A 21,150-nucleotide genomic window follows, 5' to 3' on the forward strand; every position below is an offset into this window, starting at 1 on the left:
GTTTCCCTCTCCCTCTCTCTATCTCTCTCTCTATCTCTCTATCTCTCTATCTCTCCATATCTCTCTCTGTCTCTCTGGCGCATAAACATGCGCCGGAAGAACAGTACAGCGTTTCTGCTATTTCTCTGCATCTCCTTTTCTCTCTTTGCCTCTTTTCTATACTTTCCCAGTAATCTCCTCTTCGGCAGAGGAAACTACGCTGGAACCTCTACGATTCTCACCAACACCAACAATCTTCACCTTCACCTCACCATCGATACCGAACGAGACTTCTATCGCACCTTCACCTTCCACCGCCTTCCCCACCACCACCACCTCCTGTCATCGCCATCGCCATCGCCATCCCCATCCCCATCAGCAGCATCATCATCACCATCATCACCTGTCGCCGTCGATTTCAATACAGTCTCGATTCTCATACCTGATTGGGAAGTCCTCGTCGTCAATTCGCCGGGAATTCAATTGTTACCGGATCCCGACCACCGATACTATTGTCTCTTCCAGAACAACCGCACTACTCCGGCCAAACCAGCCGGAATCTTGCCTTCAACCAACTCCACAATCTTCAAATGCCTTCTTCCTGTAAGCGTCCGTCGTATTCGCCCCTTCTTCCAGCCGATCCTAACAAAACGGAGGAAGGAGATTTGGCCTTGGACCGAGTCCGAATCGGCCGAGTTGTTACGCTGGAGTTTCCTTGTGTATGAATCGTTCTCGACGGAAGATGACGTCATCTTGTTCGCCAAGGGAGTCAACAATCGCCAAGGAATCAACCGGCATCCGTCGGAGCTCCGCTGCGTGTTCGACGACGGCGAAACCAACGGCACCATAACGGAAGTCACCAGCTCCTCTCAAGAGGTATTTCGGTGTCGACATCCTGACGAAAATGCCCTCGCTCGCTTACACGAGAAAAAGCGTGGAAAGGTTAAAATTTCTCTCCAATTTCAAAACCAGAGAAAAGAGGGAGGAGAGGGAGGAGAGGTGGAGAAGGTGATGGTGCCATCTGTGGCGTACTACACACCCCCGCGCAGAATAGCAGCCTCTTCTTCTCAAGAAGACGGTAAGTCGCTATTGTGCGCATGTACGATGGTGCACAACGTAGCTAAGTTCTTGAAAGAATGGATTCTCTACCATTCCAGCATCGGCGTCGACAAATTCATCTTATACGACAACGGCAGCGACGATGAATTGGAGGAAGTAGTGTCACAGCTCCTCCGTGAATCTCATAACGTCACGACCTTCTTATGGCCATGGGAGAAAACCCAAGAAGCTGGGTTCTCGCACTGTGCCGTGCATGCCAGGGATTCATGTACATGGATGATGTACATCGATGTAGATGAATTTCTTTTCTCCCCAGATTGGCTTGATTCCACATACCCATCAACCAACATGCTCAAATCCTTATTGCCCGGATCGTCATCATCAAATTCTTCTTCTTCTTCTCTTCCGGTTGGGCAAATCAGTGTTTGGTGTCTTGATTTTGGACCATCGAATCAACAGGTCCATCCGGTTCAGGGAGTCACCCAAGGCTACACTTGCAGAAGAGCCCTCGAGCAGAGACACAAATCTATTGTTTTACTGGAAGCCATTGATGATTCTTTGTTAAATGCGATACACCATTTCATATTGAAAGAAGGTTATGCAGCGAAATGGTTGAGCAGACATGGAGGTGTAGTGAACCACTACAAGTACCAAGCTTGGCCGGAATTTAAAACCAAGTTCAGGAGAAGGGTTTCTGCTTACGTGGTGGATTGGACACAAGAGGTGAACACCAAATCTAAAGACAGAACTCCTGGGTTGGGTTTGATGCCGATCGAACCAAAAGGATGGGCTAGCAAGTTCTGTGAGGTGAATGACACGAGGTTAAAGCTGGTTACCCAGACATGGTTCGGGACCGAATCAGAAACCGGGTTCAAGATGGCTTGGCAGGAACGGTGAGGAGAATCTCTTTTGGGCATGCAGCAAGTTCCCCTGTGAGGTGAATCATGAATGACACAAGGTTAAAGTGGATTTTTTATTTCATCGAAGAAGATGAGATACGTGTCAAGCATCCAACCATGTGTAATAAAGGATCCGAACTCAAAATGTCAGCCGAGCCCGGCTCGTTGTCAAATAAAAAAGGTGTAACGAGGAGACTAACGGCACATAGAGACGAGGAAGAGAGAATTCATACTACAATCTACACAGCACATGAGAGACTTTTTTCCTTTTTGGGGGAGGGGGGAGTTAAAGATGAGAGAAACATTTTTTTTTTTTTAGCTGACATTCTTTTTCTTTCTCTTTTGGAGTTTGGAACTTGGATAAATAAGCAATTCTTTGTTTGTTGTACCTTTCCATTGAAATTTTAAATTTACAAAAGAGAAAAGTTGGCTTTCACTGCGAACAAGCTGATTCATGCACGAGCAAAGCCAACTAAATGAACCCATATGGTGAGTAATACTTTTTTCTAAGTAATAACCGTTTATGTTTGAAGTGTTACAATAACGAAGCCTACATTGGTCACTAACATACAAATTCATCTTGTATTGAAGGCATTACTTAATGCGGGTATTTGGCCATTATTTCAGGTGTTCAAACGTTACACAGTGATTTTGTCATGTGAGAGTCAACATGAGGTTGCTGTAGATGATGCATTGAAACATATGAATGCACGTAAAGTGGGTTTGATGATGTGCTAAAATAAAGCTGGTGTAAGTCGTTAGGGACTAGCAAGTTAAGTGGATTATGAATGAAGAAAACTTCCTTAATTTTAAGATTTTCCAACCACAAAGTGGGGATCTGTTTTCAAGTAGATTAGGAATGAAGGAAATTTGAGATTTTCCAAGCCCTGACTCCAGAGTAGATCAGTACGTGAAGTGTCAAACATCATTGCCGTTAACTAGTCAACCTAAATGGTGGTTCTTAATTTGCTCTTAATCTTCTTTGTTAAGTAACTTTCATCCAAGAGAAGCTCCTTGAAACATATTGAATTGGAATTGGAATTGGGATCTTCTACACGTCGGATCCATATGAAAATGCTTTGCTTAGATACCTTTCTCTTCTTCCGTGGAGAATAATCTATATTTAAGATTTGGAAGAAAGCCAGTCTGTGCTGTTGTTGATCACTGGAACACGTCAAGGTTACAGACCCACGAAGCAACTGCTGAAGCTATGGTCGGTTTGTTTCCACTTGAAGTGGGCTTATTTTTAGACTCAATTTTGCCCCCTTCCAGGGGGGTCCCTGGTCAATGAAAGTCCTTAAGAGCCATAATCATCAAGAAAACCAGTTTCAAGCCCTGCGGGAGTGGTTAGCATATCAAAGCCATTCACAAGAATTGTAGCCCACAACAGAGACTATGAATAAGAAAATTGAACTCCATGAATGATACAAATGGATTTTTTTTTTCATTTTTCTTGGGCTTTTCCTCTGTTAAATTTTGATCCAATTGATTAGCATACATTAATCTGTACAAACCTCCTCCCCCTACTCTTTTACAACACAATTGTGTGACTATGCTCTACCAGCTTATCTAAAGAGAGCTTCCATGGCTTCTCCCATTCTCTGGAGCTCCAACTCCTAATTGTTATTTGAAAAAGGAAAAAAATAACTGAATGATCATCAGAGCTGCAATGCTAGATCTGGTTGGGGTGAATCAACCGGCACACTGGAACTTGGTGATCCCTGTGACTGGAATCTAACATTCAGGTCAGGAGGAACCGGATCTATTTTCTGGTGCACAGACAATAACCCCCATGATGATGGATGCTGCCTTACTCCACGTACCAACTGTGATTCCTGGCAGGAATCTGGCAATACATCCCCCGAACTAATTATGTTTGAAGCTCCAGACTTGTCAACTTCTGAGTGGCTAGAAGGTTTTGGACACATAAAATTGTTGCTTCTGGCAACTGTTCCATGCATTTCTGAAGCCACTGCAGCCTCAGAACCAAAGCTCCGGGTTGAACTACCTGGCCTTGCAAGTTTTTCCATATTATGTGCAAGGTTAATCCCAAATCCACCAGTACAACCATTCATAGAATTGTGGATTAGGTGAGACTGGTGAATCTGAAAAGGAGGTCTAGGCCCGATTGCACCGACACTGCTATTCTGTAAACTTGATCCATTGTCATAATTTAATCCTTTAGCAGCAGCTTCTTCTCGTCCTGTAATTAGTTCAGGAGTTCTAAATGGAACTGCAGAAGAGATGGCAGCAGAAGGAAATGAAGGCATGCTATGAATGCCATCTGGCAAACAGTTCGAAGAATACTTCTCTGATGTTTTTTCTGCCTTTGACTCAACTTCATCAGGTGTAGCAGTTGATATTGAAACCTTGGAAATGGGAGAGGGCCGCACAGATGGTATCGTCTGTAGTTGTGGCGGTGGTTGTGGCTGTGCGTGTTGCCATGGCTGTGTGACATCATTTTCTCCTACCCAACCAGGGCCAAAATTCACTCCAGCTGGCAATGCCCTTTCAATCTTCCGGCAGGCAATTTTCCAAGCAACAGGCCCAAGATTTGCAGCGAAGCAAGCTAGGCTCCTTGCATAACCATATTCTGCTTGAAGCCCCACCTGATTTAGATGAAGAAAAGCCCACAATAGAGACATTCAGATCACCATAAAATGAAAATAAGCATGTAGATTAGCCGCACAAGCAGGAGAAATTGAAGAATCTCCTAATCAATTAGTCCTGAAACATCATTCCCAAATCTAATGTAACAGAATGATCCTAACACATTTCCACTTGATGTTTCCAGTAACTGTCCACAATGCAATGTTGCTTTATTTCTTTCACAAATAGTGGAAGTACCACGGCTAATGAAGTTTACACAGGAAATCATCTTGGTGGGACCTATGGATTACAGCCCCCAACAGTAATTGGTAGACCTTCTTACCAATACCTGTGGGGGGCTTCAATTTCCTCTGTTAAAGAAATAAAAGAAGAATTAATTTCACTCACAGTTGTTAGCTGCTTGGGTTCCCCATCAAAGACGGTAAACACGGAGGGCTTGTGACCGGCAGCCAATGGATGGAATTGCTTGTAGGTGTTGCGCCTGTTCTCATCTAAAATAAATTGCTTCTTCCCATACTTCACTGACATACCTTTTAAACCAAAACCAACAGAGAAGTTTATCAAGAGAACACAAACAGAAAGAAACGAGGAAAACACCAAACCACATAATTAAAGCATCAGACCTGGAAATACATCATTCTTCTCAGACTTCCGCTCGCTCAGCAAACTAGTATAAGCTCCAGTGTTATGAGACTTCCTCCCAAATGCATCAGAAAGCCCAGACCTATCTTTCCTTGGATCGTAAGAAACTGGCCAGATGGCACTGTCTCCAGCAGTAGCAAGAGTGGCGTCCTCAGAGCCAGCACAGTCAAAACGAGGCCTTCCTGGTGGTTTCTTCAGGTGCTTGGTCGGTGGTCTACCTCTCCTTGCTACTCTGGGTTCTGGTGTGTTATCTTCACTATCTTGCCTCAAATTCTCAAAATCCTTTTTTGCCACCTCTAGCATTGAGCGTGCCTGGGAGAGGGAGAGTTGTTCTGTAATGTTGCTCACAAATACAATCCAATATGATACAATGAAATAGGTTTAGAGTAGTACCTGCCGGTAATAAATGGTATCTGGTGCATTATATTGCATTGCATTTGAACAGATCAAGAGGACGTCTTTCTGCACGATAAACCCATTGAAAAAAATGTTCAACTACTTACTTTCTACTAATTTGAGGAAAAGGAAAGTTTTATCCTTTCAGCAATAACTAGAAAGAGCACCAGAGAAACTTTGAATTAAATAACGGGCTCCACCCAATACTAGAATTTCCATAAGATGCAATAGTAGCAATTAGTAAATGTCATCCATTTGAAAGAAGAAATCATAATATATCTATCACGCAAAACATGTCAAGAGTGAAAGTAACATTTTTATTGTTCAATCCTATATCAGAAAATACAGGCACGCCCCATCAAACAGGAAAACACACCCTACCAGAATCTACCTCATGGTCCCAAAGACCAGGGAGGATCACTGGCTTAATGGACAATTAAACAAAAGTAAAAACCCAAGAGATAGTGGTATCCAACAAAGACAATATATTTATGGTTCACTGACAAAATATAATGCACTACAAACATTTCTAATTCAGTTTTTAAGGATAAAACATGCATTGAGATGCCTATAAGTCTGTTATATCAGGCATAATAATGCAATTTCCAGAGTTTGAACCCTTGAATTTAGATCCCATGGGCCCACCACCAGTGAAGTCAAATCAAATTAGTCACAGTTTCATAACCATTCAGAACAATTTTGGACCCTTTTGGAACAGGTAAATATGTTTTGGAGCAATTCAGTAAAGAAATCTTGAGAAAAAAGATGAAGCTGGAATTTTGAAACAAGAATAGGATAAGAAAATAAGGGGGTCTGGAAATTATAAGAATTGGCCCTCAAGGGTAAAATATTCAAAGGAGAGTTTTCCTTCACCATGCGGTGAAGGTTCACCATAACATCCTAGGATTCACAAACTCTTATAGAGTTTCAGTATGTTCCCCATGAATTACCCTTGCAATACCCTCCACACACATCTGAGGGTTCCCATTCAATGTGGCTTAACAAAAATTCCATCCACATACAAAACTAAAAACAACAACAAAAAATTAGTTCAACTAAGATAAGTCTAATTATGTTCTCAGGTTGACCTGAAACTCCAAGGATGGAATCAATCAACCAAGACAAGCAAAACCAGTCCAGGAAATAGTATTTAATAGGGCTGGAATGGTGCAATGCAGAACAGAGTATCAATGATAAATAGCATCCATCTGGCTTGGAGACAAGATAATCAACAGAATTCAAGAGAAGAAGACAAAGTAAATCTCATAAACAAAATTCCAGACCAACCCAAAATCAGCATGTAATCAGAAATGTAGGTGCTACACCAGGTGTGTCATGACAAAAGGTTACCACCCCCTCACCGAACAGGTTAGGTTAGTGCCATGTGCAGTCTAAAGGAACTCAAACAGATGGTGAAGACAGACAAGGGAAATTAAAAATAATAATAATAAATTTAGTAGAATGATAGAGAGGAAATCCAATAAAAAATAGTATGATAGAGAAGAAATAAAAAAAAATTAATAAAAAAAAAAATAAAAATAAAATAAAAAAACACAGCAGAACGATAGAGAAGAAATCCAATCTGCTAATATGGGGTTGAAAAAAAAATGAAGATGAAGGAGCTCAATAAGATCAAAGAATAGCGACACCTCACTAATAAATTCAATTCATCCCAAAAAAGAATCGATTCATTCAAATCTCAAAACTGAGACTCGATGGAATATTCTTGCATATGTAACCAAAAGCAAAATATCCTGATCACTCTATGACTAGAATAAAATTTCCATCATACTCCACAACTATATCTTATGACTATCAACATGAAAAAATTGATATTAAAAATTACATAATTATTCCCTAAACCCTAGCAAGCCAAGCAACTGCATTATCTCTAAACACTCATAAAAGAACTTGATTTAAAGGTTTTTAACCCAAGATAGGGCCACTAGGGTTCTTGCTTCCTAAGAAATTCACTCCATTGAGTTAGGTCATGAACCCAAGACAATCCCAGTAATGAACTAAACAATGATTTAACACATCCTGAAGACAATAGTGAATAGTCAGTCTATTAACTGCAAGACTGAGAAAAATCAGGTCGTGGCTACATAAAATTGTACACTCTCCTTATTTCATCTTTGTGGTGTTTAGTGCAACATCATTCATAAAACCAGATTTACTGTCATGGCAACCCTAAGAGACAGAATGCACCAGGGATTTGACTAGGGAAGGCAACTAATAATGAAGTAGCATGAACTATAGATTAATTTTTACAACCACACAAGCCTCTTGTCTATTAGGCTCAGAACTCAGCAGGATAAAATATCTTTAAAAGATTCTTAAAAGAGAGGCAAGTATCAATGGTAGAACAAGAACTAGTTCAAGTTAGAAAGCTTGCTGAATCTTCAGGTTGGAATTGCCCAGTCCAGAAACCTTACATTAAAGGCAGCTGGAATGGTCAATGAACAGTTGCAGCAAGAAAACCCAGAGTATCATAAGCATGATTTCTCTGGCTTAGAACTCAAAGTTATCACTAGAGTTCAAGAGAAACTGACAAATCAATTTCAAATATGAAATTTTAGGTCAATCCGATAAGCATATAAACAGATACAGAAGTGTTAGATTAGCTGAAAGTTGTCCAGACAAAAGTTACTCACCACTTGCAGGGCAGATTAGTGTCTTGCAATCTGAAAGGCACAATTGTGGTGGAGGGTTCTCATGGATCATCAGGTGGCAGCATAATAACCAATTCCAGAACAAACTCAAGCAAGTTGATTGCTTGAGAACAAAGTGACAACAAGATATCACAGAAGCTTCATATTCCATTAGGATCCTACACTGGAGTCTTTCATATTCCAACGAAAAAAATTTGTAAAAGAGGGATCCTTCTAAGCCTCAGTATGCCTAGTGAAGTATAACAGTTCACTATTTGCCACTTGCAGTACATGGTTTAGTCCACGTGATAAGAGAGCCCCATATACATCTCAACAGCCAAATTTCAGTCAGAAGTAAAAAAAGTTGCTTAAAATCATATTTGAAGTTTTAGTAAATCACCAAAATGCCAGCAAATGGAGATGAATATAAAAATACAAGGTGGCATCTCTTGTAATTTAGCTACCAACTTCATTTCTTTTGGTCTGAAATTGAGCCGATGAGAGATGCTTGACTGATCCTCTATCACATGGCAAGTCTATGTCCATGTGGCAAATAGTGAAGCATTATACTTTACTAGGCACAAGAGAGAGAGAGAGAGAGAGAGAGAGAGAGAGGGAGAGGGAGAGAGAGAATATCCTAAAGGAAAAGTTCATGCTATTTATTCCTTCAATTTTCTAGAATGGTGACATAGATACTAGGAGGGATGTTTAGAGGATATTACAATATCTGGACGAAATCTGTGAGGGGAATATGCTGCTAATGATATTCCACTACTGTGGAACTTGTGAGTTATTCATTTGTGAATTCATACTTCTTATTTTGTAGGGAATAGATATGCTACAATCCAGTCGTTTTTTTAATGTTCTAGATGGTTTCTATTTGAAAGAAGACCTAAACTGTCTACATAATATAAAATTGGAGAGGGGGATGACAGGAGAAAAGATGAGCTTGGAAGGATTTAGAAATTGCAGGGTAAGAAAAGAAGAAGAAGAGGAGGGGAGCAGAGTGCATACAAACAAAGCTGATTGGGTTGGGGTCAAGTGTACTTTAACATCCTTAGTTCTCTATGTATTTACCTAATTTTATTCAATTGAAACCCATGTTATAGTTTTCCTCTGGATGCAGATTCCAACAGAGACTCAGTTTTCCAAGAAGGGGGGGAAAAGAAAATAAAAAAACACTGCTTCCTACTCAACACTTTCTCATACCTCATCATTTCTCAATCTCTACTTCCTAGTTTCTCTCAAACTCTCTCTTTCCACTTTCTCTAAACACGTTTCTCTCTCCTCATCTTTCTCTCTCTGTGATTAGAGTACCCATCTCTAGTCTCGGCTTATGTTTGGAACTTTCATTTCTTTTCTATTGAGATAAGCCCAGGATATAGGGATCGGAATTACGCTCTCAACCTTCCATAGACTTTAATTTTCCCCTTCTTTCAGGATCAAACTCCAGATCTCTCTCATAAGCCAGCAACCCTGTCATCTTTTCTTCTTCTTCTCTTGGCTTTCCTTCTATTTCTTTTCTTCTCTTCTTTCTCTTTCGTCTATAACATATCTTCTTCTTCTTTACAATCTGCGCGACAGAGACAAGACGACAGAGATCATCCACAATTGCAACATTGTTCCTTCTTCTTCAGTGTAGTGTTTTAATGGAAGATCTATTGCTCACCCCTGATAAATGACACCATGATTGGCTAAGTCTCTTTACTATTCTTAGGTTTTAGATCAAGTGTTGGTTTTTGTCATTTTGATTTCTGGCTGTAAGCATATTTGTTTAAATCAGTTAAAGACACCTTCCTGTATGGTTGAACTAATCAGATTTAAATTAGTTAGTATGTGTTTATTCTCATATTCTACTCAATCCAAGGATTTCCATGAAATCCCTATTTATGCTTATAATATCCTTTAACCAATCGAACTAAGCTTTAACCAATCAAACAAAGCATGCTAAGCTATGACAATAGCCGATAATCTTGACAGGATAGGCTATGCAAAGGGTAAACAGAGATTTCCATTGTGGTTGTATTGGAGTTCATTAATACAACATGGATTCAGAACCTCTTTTCTTATTAATTCATCTTTTTCCTAATTTTATTTTGATTTCGTTCGAACTTCAAAGATTTGGATCTTTATAATTCAATTTCTAATAACAAGCAGATCAATCTGTCAAGTTGAGCTTTTCAATTCCCCATGGATTATGCCGCTTGCTTACCAGTCTCTTAGTTAAGTATCTTAGGGTTTTAATTTTGATTAGCATACAACAACAATCAATAACCATCAGGCTACTCAAGTCAAACTTCTTTTCACTCTATTCCAACTCCAACACAGTGGATTTATATATACACAAAAAAATAAAACTTTTAAAAAGAAAACAGTTGACTTGGACTCTTAACAACTTGCTAAAACTAATCCGATGCATGGTGGGAGATATCTCATGAGATATCTCACTATTTGGAGAGGGAGAGACAAGATGAGGGTCAAGTTGGGAGAGATGGGAGATCTCGCCACAGTCCAACCACCTGCTTTAGGGGGTTTTAAAACCCCGTCTCGTTCGAGAGAGGCATATCTCGCCTCTCTCTCGCTGCAACTCTCAAAAGTCGCCGGAAACTTTATTTTTGGCCGGAATTTTTTGGGGATTCAACTTCTAAACATCCTTAACACATCAAATTGTCATCATTCAAGCCTATTTCAACTAGATCATCAACAAATGTAAGATTTTTCCCAAATTTGAATTTCTTCAAATAGAATCTTCTACAATGGGTGTGTGAGTCCAATATAAATATATGTTGAGATACTACCTTTGATCTACACTTTCATGGAAATAAATTTAATTTTCTGATATTAACTTATTTTGCAGTAATGGAGAAGGTTTGGGTACTGAAAGAAGAGAAAGGGAAGAGAAGAGAAATCACATGGAAGGTTTTTTATTTTTTCGATGGGATCGAAAGGGGTACAGTCTGCCAGTTGAGGGCAAAGGGATGAAGTGAATGTTAATGCAAAGGGGTGCAGGAACCAGAAAAAGAGGTTTATTTTAAGCAATGGAAATCAAGTAGTAGGTAGGATGCTGATAATATAGGCCACTGAGGGAGTTGTTGCGGAAGGTCACCAAATGGGTTGAAAGGTCACAGGCAAAATCTGATGCTGATGATGATGATGATGATGACGACAACCAAGATGGGTGATCCATGGATAGTTTGGGTTTTGCAGGAAACAAAAGGAAGATGAGGTGATGCGAACCAGAATTCACCCCCTGGCTGAACCCCTGGAGTGGGCCCCAAGGCCACTCTAAAGTAGGCCTGGCCAAACACTCCAAGAGGAGTAGTTCAGTCCATCCCAGCCCTAATTAGTTGTTGATTTCAATTTTCAGAATTTTCTTTTTAATTTTCAGAAGAGTCTTGGTTATTTAGGAATCTAGTTTTAGTTAAAGAAAAGTTCTTGAGTCCTTGGGAGTCTTCTTTAAAGATAGACTCTTATCTTATTTACAAGAAGAGTTCCTTTAGTATTTGACTCTTAGGGGGAATCTATTTTCAAGGAGATTCCATTAGATCTTTAAATATTTATTTAGACGGTTGAGATTAATTGTAATGGGATCCTAATATATAAGAAGTCCCTATTAGATCTGGAGTCTTTAGCAGGCTATAAATAGCCTATTCTTTCTTTGTAATTTTTAAGTCTGATTATTTGAACAAGAATATTAGAGTTCAGGACCGTGGTTCCTGTATGCCTGGGTCATGGCAGATTTGAGTAAGGTTTCTTCTTCAAAAGATCAGCAACACAACCTGTCTAGCACTCTTCTCCCAGTACTCTGTCTTACTCCAGAAATTCCAGAAGTTCCCAAGAAGTTTCCAAGTAAAGCAACCCCAGCCCCTTCTCCTCTCTCCCTTAACATCGCATGCCTCCGCACCCCTTCCCCTTCAATAGCAGCAACCCCCAGCCCCTCCCCTTGCTGCCGCACCTTGGCAACAGCTTCCCTACCCCCCCCCCCCACGACTCCCCTAATCCCTTCCCTTACCCACTATGACAACCAGAAACAGAAAAAACAGAAAAAGAAAGAAGAAAAAGAAAGAAAGAAAAAGAAAGAAAAGGAAAGAAAAGGAAGAGCAAGGAAGAAACAGAAGAGATCCTTTTCCCTCCCCAAGATCAATGCATAAGATTTGTTAAGCCTCAAACTTTTTCCCCTTCCATCCCATATAGTTTTGTTAAACCCATAACTTACCCATAACCTTCACTATTAGATCCCTATCTTTATCTAACAATATTATCCATTCCACCTAGACTTGATAATTACTTGCTGGTCCAAAAGGAGATTATCCTGGGCAAACCCTTAATTTTAGGGAATCATCAAAGAAATCTAACCCTAAAATTGGGCTTTCCATCATGGGATTACTACTAATGTTGTTACAACTGCAGTTCAACAACTCAATGAAATTTGAAATATTGAGTATTTCAGGGTGGCCACAATGAAACGCCACTTTAAAATGGAAAAATATCATATCTTATTTGAAATTTTGGAAATTACAGTATTTCAATTCAAATCAGAAATTTTGGTAATTGAGAGTAACTCCCACCAAATGGGTAAACTGAATCATCCTTTGTGGACAACTGATCTACCACCCAATCCACCAGCTGTACATGCAACCGACAGCATCATATAGCTCATATGAATACATCAATGAGTTCTTCACAATTTGGTTATCCATATCCTAGGATAGGTACTCAGAGAACAATGCAAATTGGTTCCATAAGACCTTTAGTGGGATTGATCCTAGACAGCATTGTAGTTATCATTAGCGTTTACAAAGTATTAAACAATGTACTAGGACTTTATAATGCAGCCCCAATTTATTAAGGGCTACTTCTTCCAAGATTTTTTTAAGAGAACCAACTCATACGAGATGAAGAAAGGGTTTCTTGAAATTTTGGTTATGGAATATGGAATGGGTTATGGGGTATGACCTCAACTGGATTTGAACTAGTGGCCTCTGAATTCCTTGATTGGATGAACTGACGTGGAGTAATATCAAGGATGCCAGGGTGATAGTTTTAGAGAAATTTAGAATGGAGGAATATATGGTGCATTCTTGAGATATGGGATGAAAAATTATGGGAATGGGGCAAAATTGGAGGGGATGAAGGTAATGATATAGGGCTAGGATCCCCTACATTTGGCTGGGTTTAGCTGGTTAAATTAGAAGATGCACGGGTTCTTGTTTTAAGGGCTTGAGGGAGCACAAAAATTCAAAAAAAATATTTATATCTCAAAGTCAGATGGTCAGAATGGGGTCAAACTAGGCTCTAAGGTCACCATGGTTGGGGGATGATGTACCTAAAGAGTGGGACAGATGTAACTGCTAAATTAACGTGGATCCGACTTTGAATTTTGTGTGTCTTGGGAACATTGAAGATTCAAGAAAACCCAAGAAAAAGAAAGAAAACCAATCACAGGCATCTAGGCTGCCTGTAATACCAAAGCCTACCAAAAAGGAGCCTTGAGGACGGAATACTCAGATGGTGAATGAAGGTTGAACTCTAATTTTCAACCAGTCACAGGTATCTAGGCTTGATTTCACCTTCAGAACCCTTTTAAGCTTTGGATCTTCAATTCCCAAGTGATAGAACTAGAACATACTAACAAACATGACGAATTACTCGAAGAGAAGCTTTTAATTCAACACTCAAATCTTTTCTCTCCCCTATCGAGTGGAGGGGTCTATTTCTACATATGCTAAAGTCCCAATCTGATCTGGACTCCAAGCTGGACTCTAACTCAAAACTAGAAACTAATTCAAAAGAGAGACTGCTAGAGTTAAACTAAGACACTTACAACTGAAATAAAAACATTATAAAGACTAATCTGCCCTTATAACTTAAGTTGGACAGAATTTACGTAATTGGACCAATTAAACTAATTAATGGACTTATTTTCGTACCTCGCCTAGACACTAAACTTGTTGAGCCCACACAAATAGGCTCATGACCATTCAAATGTATTAAACAAAGGCCCAACACCAATATCTATCAAACCTAGGTTGATTTCAAAGGAAAAATATGCCAATTCAGAGTTGGATCCTCAGCACTTTAGCTTTGTATTAATGTGAAGATGTCCTTAAAATATATGTACCTAATTATTGATATTGGGCAACTTGTTTGAATGATTTGCTAAATTACTCGTCCGATTCATTATTACTTATGTCCTTCAGTACTTAAACAATGTGTACAACGTGGTGCAGACCTACAAAGATGCCAGCCAAGATTGAATATGGTAAAATGAAGAACAAAGAGAAACCAAAGTTACTGTGGTACCAATTACAGAGGGAGAAAAGGTTATTGAAGTGGCATGAGGAGAACATGAATACTTGCTGCATTTCTTGACAAACTTGATGATGATAGATATGTGGAGATGAGGAGGGCAGATGGCAGCCAAGGGTCCCACTAGTTGCCTCACCATAGGAGTCTCACCTAGGCACACACTAGACAACTCACATGTAGTCTCATAAGAGAAGAAAGCTCTGATAATTCTTGAAATGTTGTGTGAAAGAATCCCATCTTATCTATAGGCTAACCCATTAGACAACAAACTACTACAAAGTCCATAGCATTTACTCAACTACCACCTAAATCACCCAACTTTCAGCAACAGGTCTCCCCTTAGAAAATGGAGTCTCTTTTATTAACAAACTTCCACCAACTACCTACTACTCATACATAACATGCGCTTAATAATAACAAACAAAAAAGATTCAATTTGAACCAAGTCTATTATTTAGGCTAGATTGGACCTTTGTCAAGGATCTAGCCAACTTATTACTTGGGCTGGGCCTTCATTCGAAAATACTTCCTAAACAAGAGGATTTGACCATATAACGCCATCAAAAAATGTGAATCCAGAATTCCAATTTAAGTAACTATCTGTCCTACCCAAATTAAAGATTTACTTAAATACCACAATAAAATAAATAATAAAATGCTTCTCAAATTGGCAGAACAAACTGAATCTCAGCCCCTATTTTTATAGGGATGGCCCACCATTTGAAATCTCCCATCCCGCCCCAACCCCCCCCCCAAAGATAAAATTACCGATATTATTAGTTTCCAAATCTAGCCTTGAGCTGTTATTTTTGTGCACCACTGATTTGCAGATTTTGGCCACTGGATTAAATTTATTTTTATGTACTGTGTTCTACTTACTCAATGGAACATTTGACTATAACCTTATGCTGATCTGTTGTGTGGATCAGTGGATGTGAAGATATCCGTTGTTTATATTTTTGAAAACTAGTTTCTATTTTCATTACTTAGCTAACTTGGAATCCGAATCTTCATCCTACTTTAGAGGATTGACATAATATTAGTTAGCCACAACTGGTCTGACTGGGGCTAATCCGTACTGTAGATTAGAGTTATCAGGGGCGTTAGCTTCCTGGTTGTGATTCCAATGATTCTGCAGTTCAAAATTGGTTAAGGCATCTACCAGAGTGGTTTTGTTATGTAACCAGGTTGTTATTTGATTATTCTGGTATCAGATCCATGGAGGGATGGAAAACAAAGTCAAGTGTTGCTGAGTAGTATTTCCGGCTGAAGGTTGTTTGTGCATCTAATTCCCCAACCTTTCAAAACTTAACAAGTTCCTTCAAGAAAAGGAGATTTGAGTGGATAATTTTCCATTAAAGATTTTTCATCTACCATGAGATTGTGGGTTTAATTTTCTGTCTTCTTACCCTCTATTGAGGATTATATTGATCTGCTATAACCAAGCCATAGTTTTATATTATGCTTTCAAAAGTTTAGGAAGATCTAAATTGCAAGGATCCTCCTACCATACTAGAGTTTCCTGTATTTTTTATTTCTAAATGTGGCCTCGTGTTGATATTTTGTCTGCTACTGAGATGAAGATTTTGGCCACTGGAGTATCATATTCTAACAATTGAATGAACCAGGGCACTACAATAATATCCTGATCTGTTATGTGATACGAGTTCTTACTTCTTTTGCTTTTTGTCGGGTTTTGATGGGGGGAAGGGGGCAGGGTTTGGGTAGGTGCCTAGGTGGGGGTTTGCAAGGATCATAATGTCAAATTCTGCTGTAGAATTCTTCAGGACTTGAAGGTATCCAAATTTATCTTTCACTTCCATATTCAAAGGAATCTATTCATAGTCTTGACAACTTTTTTACTACATCAACCATTTTCAATTTCCTCTGAATTTGCAACCAGGTAATTCCAACTATTTCATTCTCTTCATTAAAGACTAGAGTCAACAGAGAGAAATTAGCCTTTGATCTCATTTTTGGTAGATGAGTATGAAGGTAAATAAATATCCAGAATTATAGGTCTCTATATCCAAAAGGAATCTGTCCATAATCTTGCAGAACTTAAACTTTTTATTATTTCAACCACCTTTCATTTCACCTGACTTTGCAACCAAGGTAATTCCAATTATTTCATTTTCTTCACTAAGGACAAGAGTCAACATAGCAAAATCACCTTTGGCCTCATCTTAGGTAGACCAAGTATGAAAGAATATATCAAAATGGATGGAAGATATCTTTTAGTTTCATAAGAGAGAGAGAAGCATCTATTAGGGACCAAAAAGAAATCCAGTGTTCTCCCACATACAGTACTTCGTAACACCCTTTTCTCTTACTCAGGTTCTCATAGCAAGTCAGTAGCAAATTGAGGGTACCACCATAAAACAGTCTTCTTATGATTAAGAGATATATACAATTACTCTACTTCTTCTTCTGCTTCTTCTCAGTCTTCTTGTTTGTCTTTTTCTTCTACTTCTTCTTGTTTAGACAATTCGGCCCCAGGAGAGTTGAACTCATGACATCTTCTTAATGTGGTGTTGGTCTTTGTCAACTGAGCAATCCCCTCAGGGTTATATGTAGACCTACTTTGAATGAAGGGTTAATTAACACATCTGTGGAGACTCATTGTCATTGAACCATTAAACTAAAAATGGAAACCAAGGACATCCATAAATTATTAGTCAATCCCTTACAAAAATATAAATGGAGATCATTATACACAAATTCACTTAAGCACACTCCCAAGTTTTAAACTTTTGTCACTCCAGAGTGTAACAACAGAGAATAGGACATTCATTAAGGAATAACTGAATATACATTAAAATCGAACAAGATATACCTATAGTTGCACCAATCAAGATAAAAGTGGGGCTAAAAGAAAACAGTAAACTTTTCCTCTAGATAAATGTATGCACCACAGGATTAGATTCACGCCATGGTATCAATACTCTATCATGTACGTGGATAATCTGCAGAAAAGTATTTGAAGGGGAACGGATGAAAACAGGATTTGCTTTACCACTGACACAAGGGCATCTTATTAGCTAATTGGAGGTAGCTGACCATTTCCCAATGAACCTCAAGAGATAAATTAAGGTACTTTTAGACTATCCATCTTACTTGCGTTATCATCTTTAAGTGGCAAATAGATCTTTTTGGTTAGAACTTCTTCCTACCCAACCCAGTACTTTGATAACTTCCAACTATGACTGTGATGCAGTTAAGAATGTCTAAATGGGTTAATTTACTTAAAATACTTCCTATGGTGGGTTATATAAGTGTTAGGCTTCATACTTCTGGGTCCGTTGATGTAATGAGCCTAACTTATAATCCCAGAAAATAAGAGTAATGTTAGTATACCAAATAGTAGTCAAGAGTTCTATTTTGAGTCTATTTCCTTTCAGTTCCTAGTCAGATTGGGTTTTGTAATAAGTTAAATATTGGGGTTAAGCTTTTCCTTTCTAGTAAAGGATTATGAGTAAAATTAGGAATTTTATTATATGTATTTCATCCTTGATCAAGAAGGGTGATTTGATTAAAATAATATGACTTGAGAGATTTGGTGTCGCAGAGCAATGCATATGGTATTGCTATCCTAATTCTGATTTAGTCTCTTCACTTCTTCTCTTTCTTTCCTGTTTGAGAATATCTTTGACATCAAAAAATTTGAATTATCCCTGACCCCAATTTTCTTCTTCTAACTTCCTAATTTCTAGAATCTATACTTCCATTTTCCCCAACAATTCCTAATTTCTAACCTAAACTCTACCCAAAACTGACCATGAGAAGATTCCCAAATCAAATTATTTACAGCTTATGCCTACACCTTACATAATACGAAGTTGCAGCCTCATCTGCGAACATAAAACCGTAAACCAGACCCCCTTATAATTGATTCTGTTAAAAATCTCAAAGATTGGCCTCAGTTGAACTTACTCAATCTATGCTGACTATGACTGATAAACTCCTTACTGAAACTACCTCCCACAAATAATGCTAAGCCGAATAACTTCAAGACAATTTCCCTACCCAAACAGCATCCTAGAGTACCTTGTTGCACGTGACAATCTCTCTCTTACTTTCCCCATTAAAACACCTACCCGAGAGGGAGGGAAGAGTGAAAAAACAAGAAGTAGACCCTCTCTCGCACGCACACCAGAATAGTGCAGCTAAGCCTAATTCTCTGAACAATTATTCAAAAATGACCAACATGATTCAATACCCCCACCCTCCCTCATACTTGGGACCTTAAATTTAAGATTACTGCATATTCCTTGCGGTCTTACAATGTTCAACATAAGCTACAGTGTAATAACAAGTATGTTACACTTGCCTCAAATTGTTCCAAGTTTGCATAAGCTCCTCCATCCAATTTCTTCCTGACAGTTCCAAAATCCATTGGATGTTTAATGATTTCATGGTAGTCAGGGAGCTGTAAAAAGATTTCCTGGTTAAATAAGGGAAAAGAAAACTGAAAAATGTATCCAGATGAATGTGTTACTCTCAAGACGCACTTCTTTTGGATCCACTGGCTCAGAGAACACCCCATATGTGTCCTTCCTGCAAGAAGGATGGCAACCCTCAGTATATACACACTCAACTGTCAACCTGAATTAGAAAAAAAGAGTTATAAAAAAAATCTGAGAATCTACCACGCACTTTTGAAGCCTGTCGAGGATGAACAACAGCAACTTTTTATCCGGTAAAGGTGTTGTGGGTCCAGATTCCAACAATGAACCTAGACGCCAAATATTTAAATATAAATATATAAAGACAATAAATAGAGACTTCCCAACTTTCAAAAATGTCTGTTTTTAGCAAAGTAAACGAGATAGAGAGCGAACCTGTAACCTCCTCCCTTTCTGAGCCCGACTTAGTTTCCTCTCCCTGAAGAACCAACATAAGTCCAGTTAAAAGATGAGCATGGAAGAAGAAGAAAAGACAAAGTCGAACTTTCTTCAGAGATGATGGTTCGAGCGCAAATGAGAGATTAAAAATAAAAATAGGATGACCATTATCACTGAGTCACTGACTCCAGTCTTCAAAAAACAAAAAAACAAAAAAGAAGAAATAACAATCTAATGCTTGACCTAGTCAAACACACAAGTTTCAAAAGCCAACGAAAAAGCTCAGAGCGAATTCCGAGGAACTTTTATCTACTAAAAGATTCTTTCTAAAGATTCCGAACCTTAAAATACATAAAAGATAAAACTAAATTGCCCCTATTCTTCGAAAATATCGGCCAGTTCTAAATTGAGAAAATCCAGGAATTTCTACGACACAAACTGGATTCAAACAAAAAGGGAATGTCTTTCTCTCAGAGAAGTCATAACATAGCATGATATCCGTCACCTTTTTGGCATGGCCTGGGTCAGATCCGTCAACAAGAGTATTAAACTTTCTCTTCTTTTGCAGCGTCTCAGAGTTCTCTTCATCCGCGTTCGAATCAGAGCCATACGAACCAGAATTCAAGGAAGAATTCAAAGTTCTGTGTTGCTGATTCGAAGGCAGTCGAAGTACAAACTTGAGCTTCTTCTCCCTTCGCTGACCACTAGAATTATCCTCATCTTCCTCGTTATCGTCATCGTCATCATCATCACCGGCGTCGGCTCCTTCCGGGGCTGCCGCCGAGATTCCGTCAGGGTAAGGATTACGGCGAGTGTATCGACCATTAGGGTTAGGGTTAGAAGTAGGTTTTCTGTAAGGGTTAGAATTAGGGTTCTGCTTTTGCTGATTTTGCTCCTGCTGTTGTCTTAGACTTCGCTTTTGGAGATCTAAAAGCGAAGGTCGTCCTTTCTTCTTCTTCTTCTTCTCCACTACCTTACCCATCGTGGGCTCTCTCTCTTTCTCTCTCTTTCTCTTTCTCTCTCTACAAACAGGGGTAATTTTTTGTTTTGTTTTTAGTATTTTAAAAATTACATATACGACCTTTAATTGAGACGTTGGCTTCGCACGACAGAAGACCACGTATTTCACGTGCTTGCGTTAGCATCTATCCTGCATTAGGTTATTAATAATTTAATATTAATATATAAACACTTTTTTTTTTTTTTTTAGGCAAAGAATATAGCCAAAATTTGATTCCCAAAATATCTGTTACATGAACAAATTGCGTTGTTTATGAACAACTTAGTCATGATTCTCATGGTTAGATGCTTTTATAGGTGTTGTGCTAAATTTGCCAATAGCTTTGAACCGCAATCTTCACACCAAGCTCTTCAGATCTAGATCGATCTGATTCGTTTGATTCCTCTGTTAGTCTCTCGTTCATTGGAAAATGAAACATCGGTTAGAAATAGAGCCGATCGTTTTTATCAGTGTCGCGTCTCCGACGGTTTTAGTTAGATTTATAAAGTCAGTTTTTCAGAGCTTGAAGGAGCTTCTGTGGTGTTCTAATGGAGTAAGACCAGAAAAGAACCCAGTGTTCAGATTGATCTGAGAGACTTACCCTTGACGAGTCCTTTGCTTCCTCTTTATATAGGTTTTCCCACCTGCAGTGTTTTTAACTCTGACCATCGATTGTAGCTTATGACTGGATGACTATGATTAACCTTTCTTCGTAAATCTTGAGCGGACCCATAGATTACTTTATTTAAACAATTGAACCC

General features: G+C 38.9%; 2 protein-coding genes across 3 annotated transcripts; one reads left to right on the top strand and one right to left on the bottom strand.

Moving 5' to 3' along the window:
- Positions 1–2,058, top strand: LOC149015567 (glycosyltransferase family 92 protein At1g27200-like). The gene has a single exon (XM_089154945.1). The coding sequence runs from the start codon at positions 88–90 to the stop codon at positions 1,933–1,935; it is 1,848 nt and encodes a 615-aa protein (XP_089011071.1). The 5' UTR covers positions 1–87; the 3' UTR covers positions 1,936–2,058.
- Positions 2,059–2,900: 842 nt separating this feature from the next.
- On the bottom strand, positions 2,901–20,428 carry LOC149015568 (uncharacterized). Of its 2 annotated transcripts, none has more exons than XM_089154944.1 (9): positions 19,895–20,090; positions 19,387–19,429; positions 19,195–19,280; positions 19,057–19,102; positions 18,876–18,974; positions 5,583–5,651; positions 5,171–5,501; positions 4,935–5,077; positions 2,901–4,546 (listed from the first exon to the last, which is right to left on the bottom strand). In XM_089154944.1, exons 1-9 carry the CDS (start codon positions 19,996–19,998, stop codon positions 3,596–3,598), a joined length of 1,872 nt encoding a protein of 623 aa, XP_089011070.1. In that variant the 5' UTR covers positions 19,999–20,090; the 3' UTR covers positions 2,901–3,595. The 2 variants fall into 2 exon arrangements, with proteins under 2 accessions (XP_089011070.1, XP_089011069.1); XM_089154943.1 differs by having other exon boundaries at positions 2,905–4,546; positions 19,202–19,280; positions 19,895–20,428.
- Positions 20,429–21,150: the final 722 nt, after the last annotated feature.

The sequence above is a fragment of the Hakea prostrata genome, chromosome 5 (genome assembly GCF_041222555.1).
Source record: "Hakea prostrata isolate BN-2017 chromosome 5, UWA_Hpros_2, whole genome shotgun sequence".
Classification (NCBI taxonomy): Eukaryota; Viridiplantae; Streptophyta; class Magnoliopsida; order Proteales; family Proteaceae; genus Hakea; species Hakea prostrata.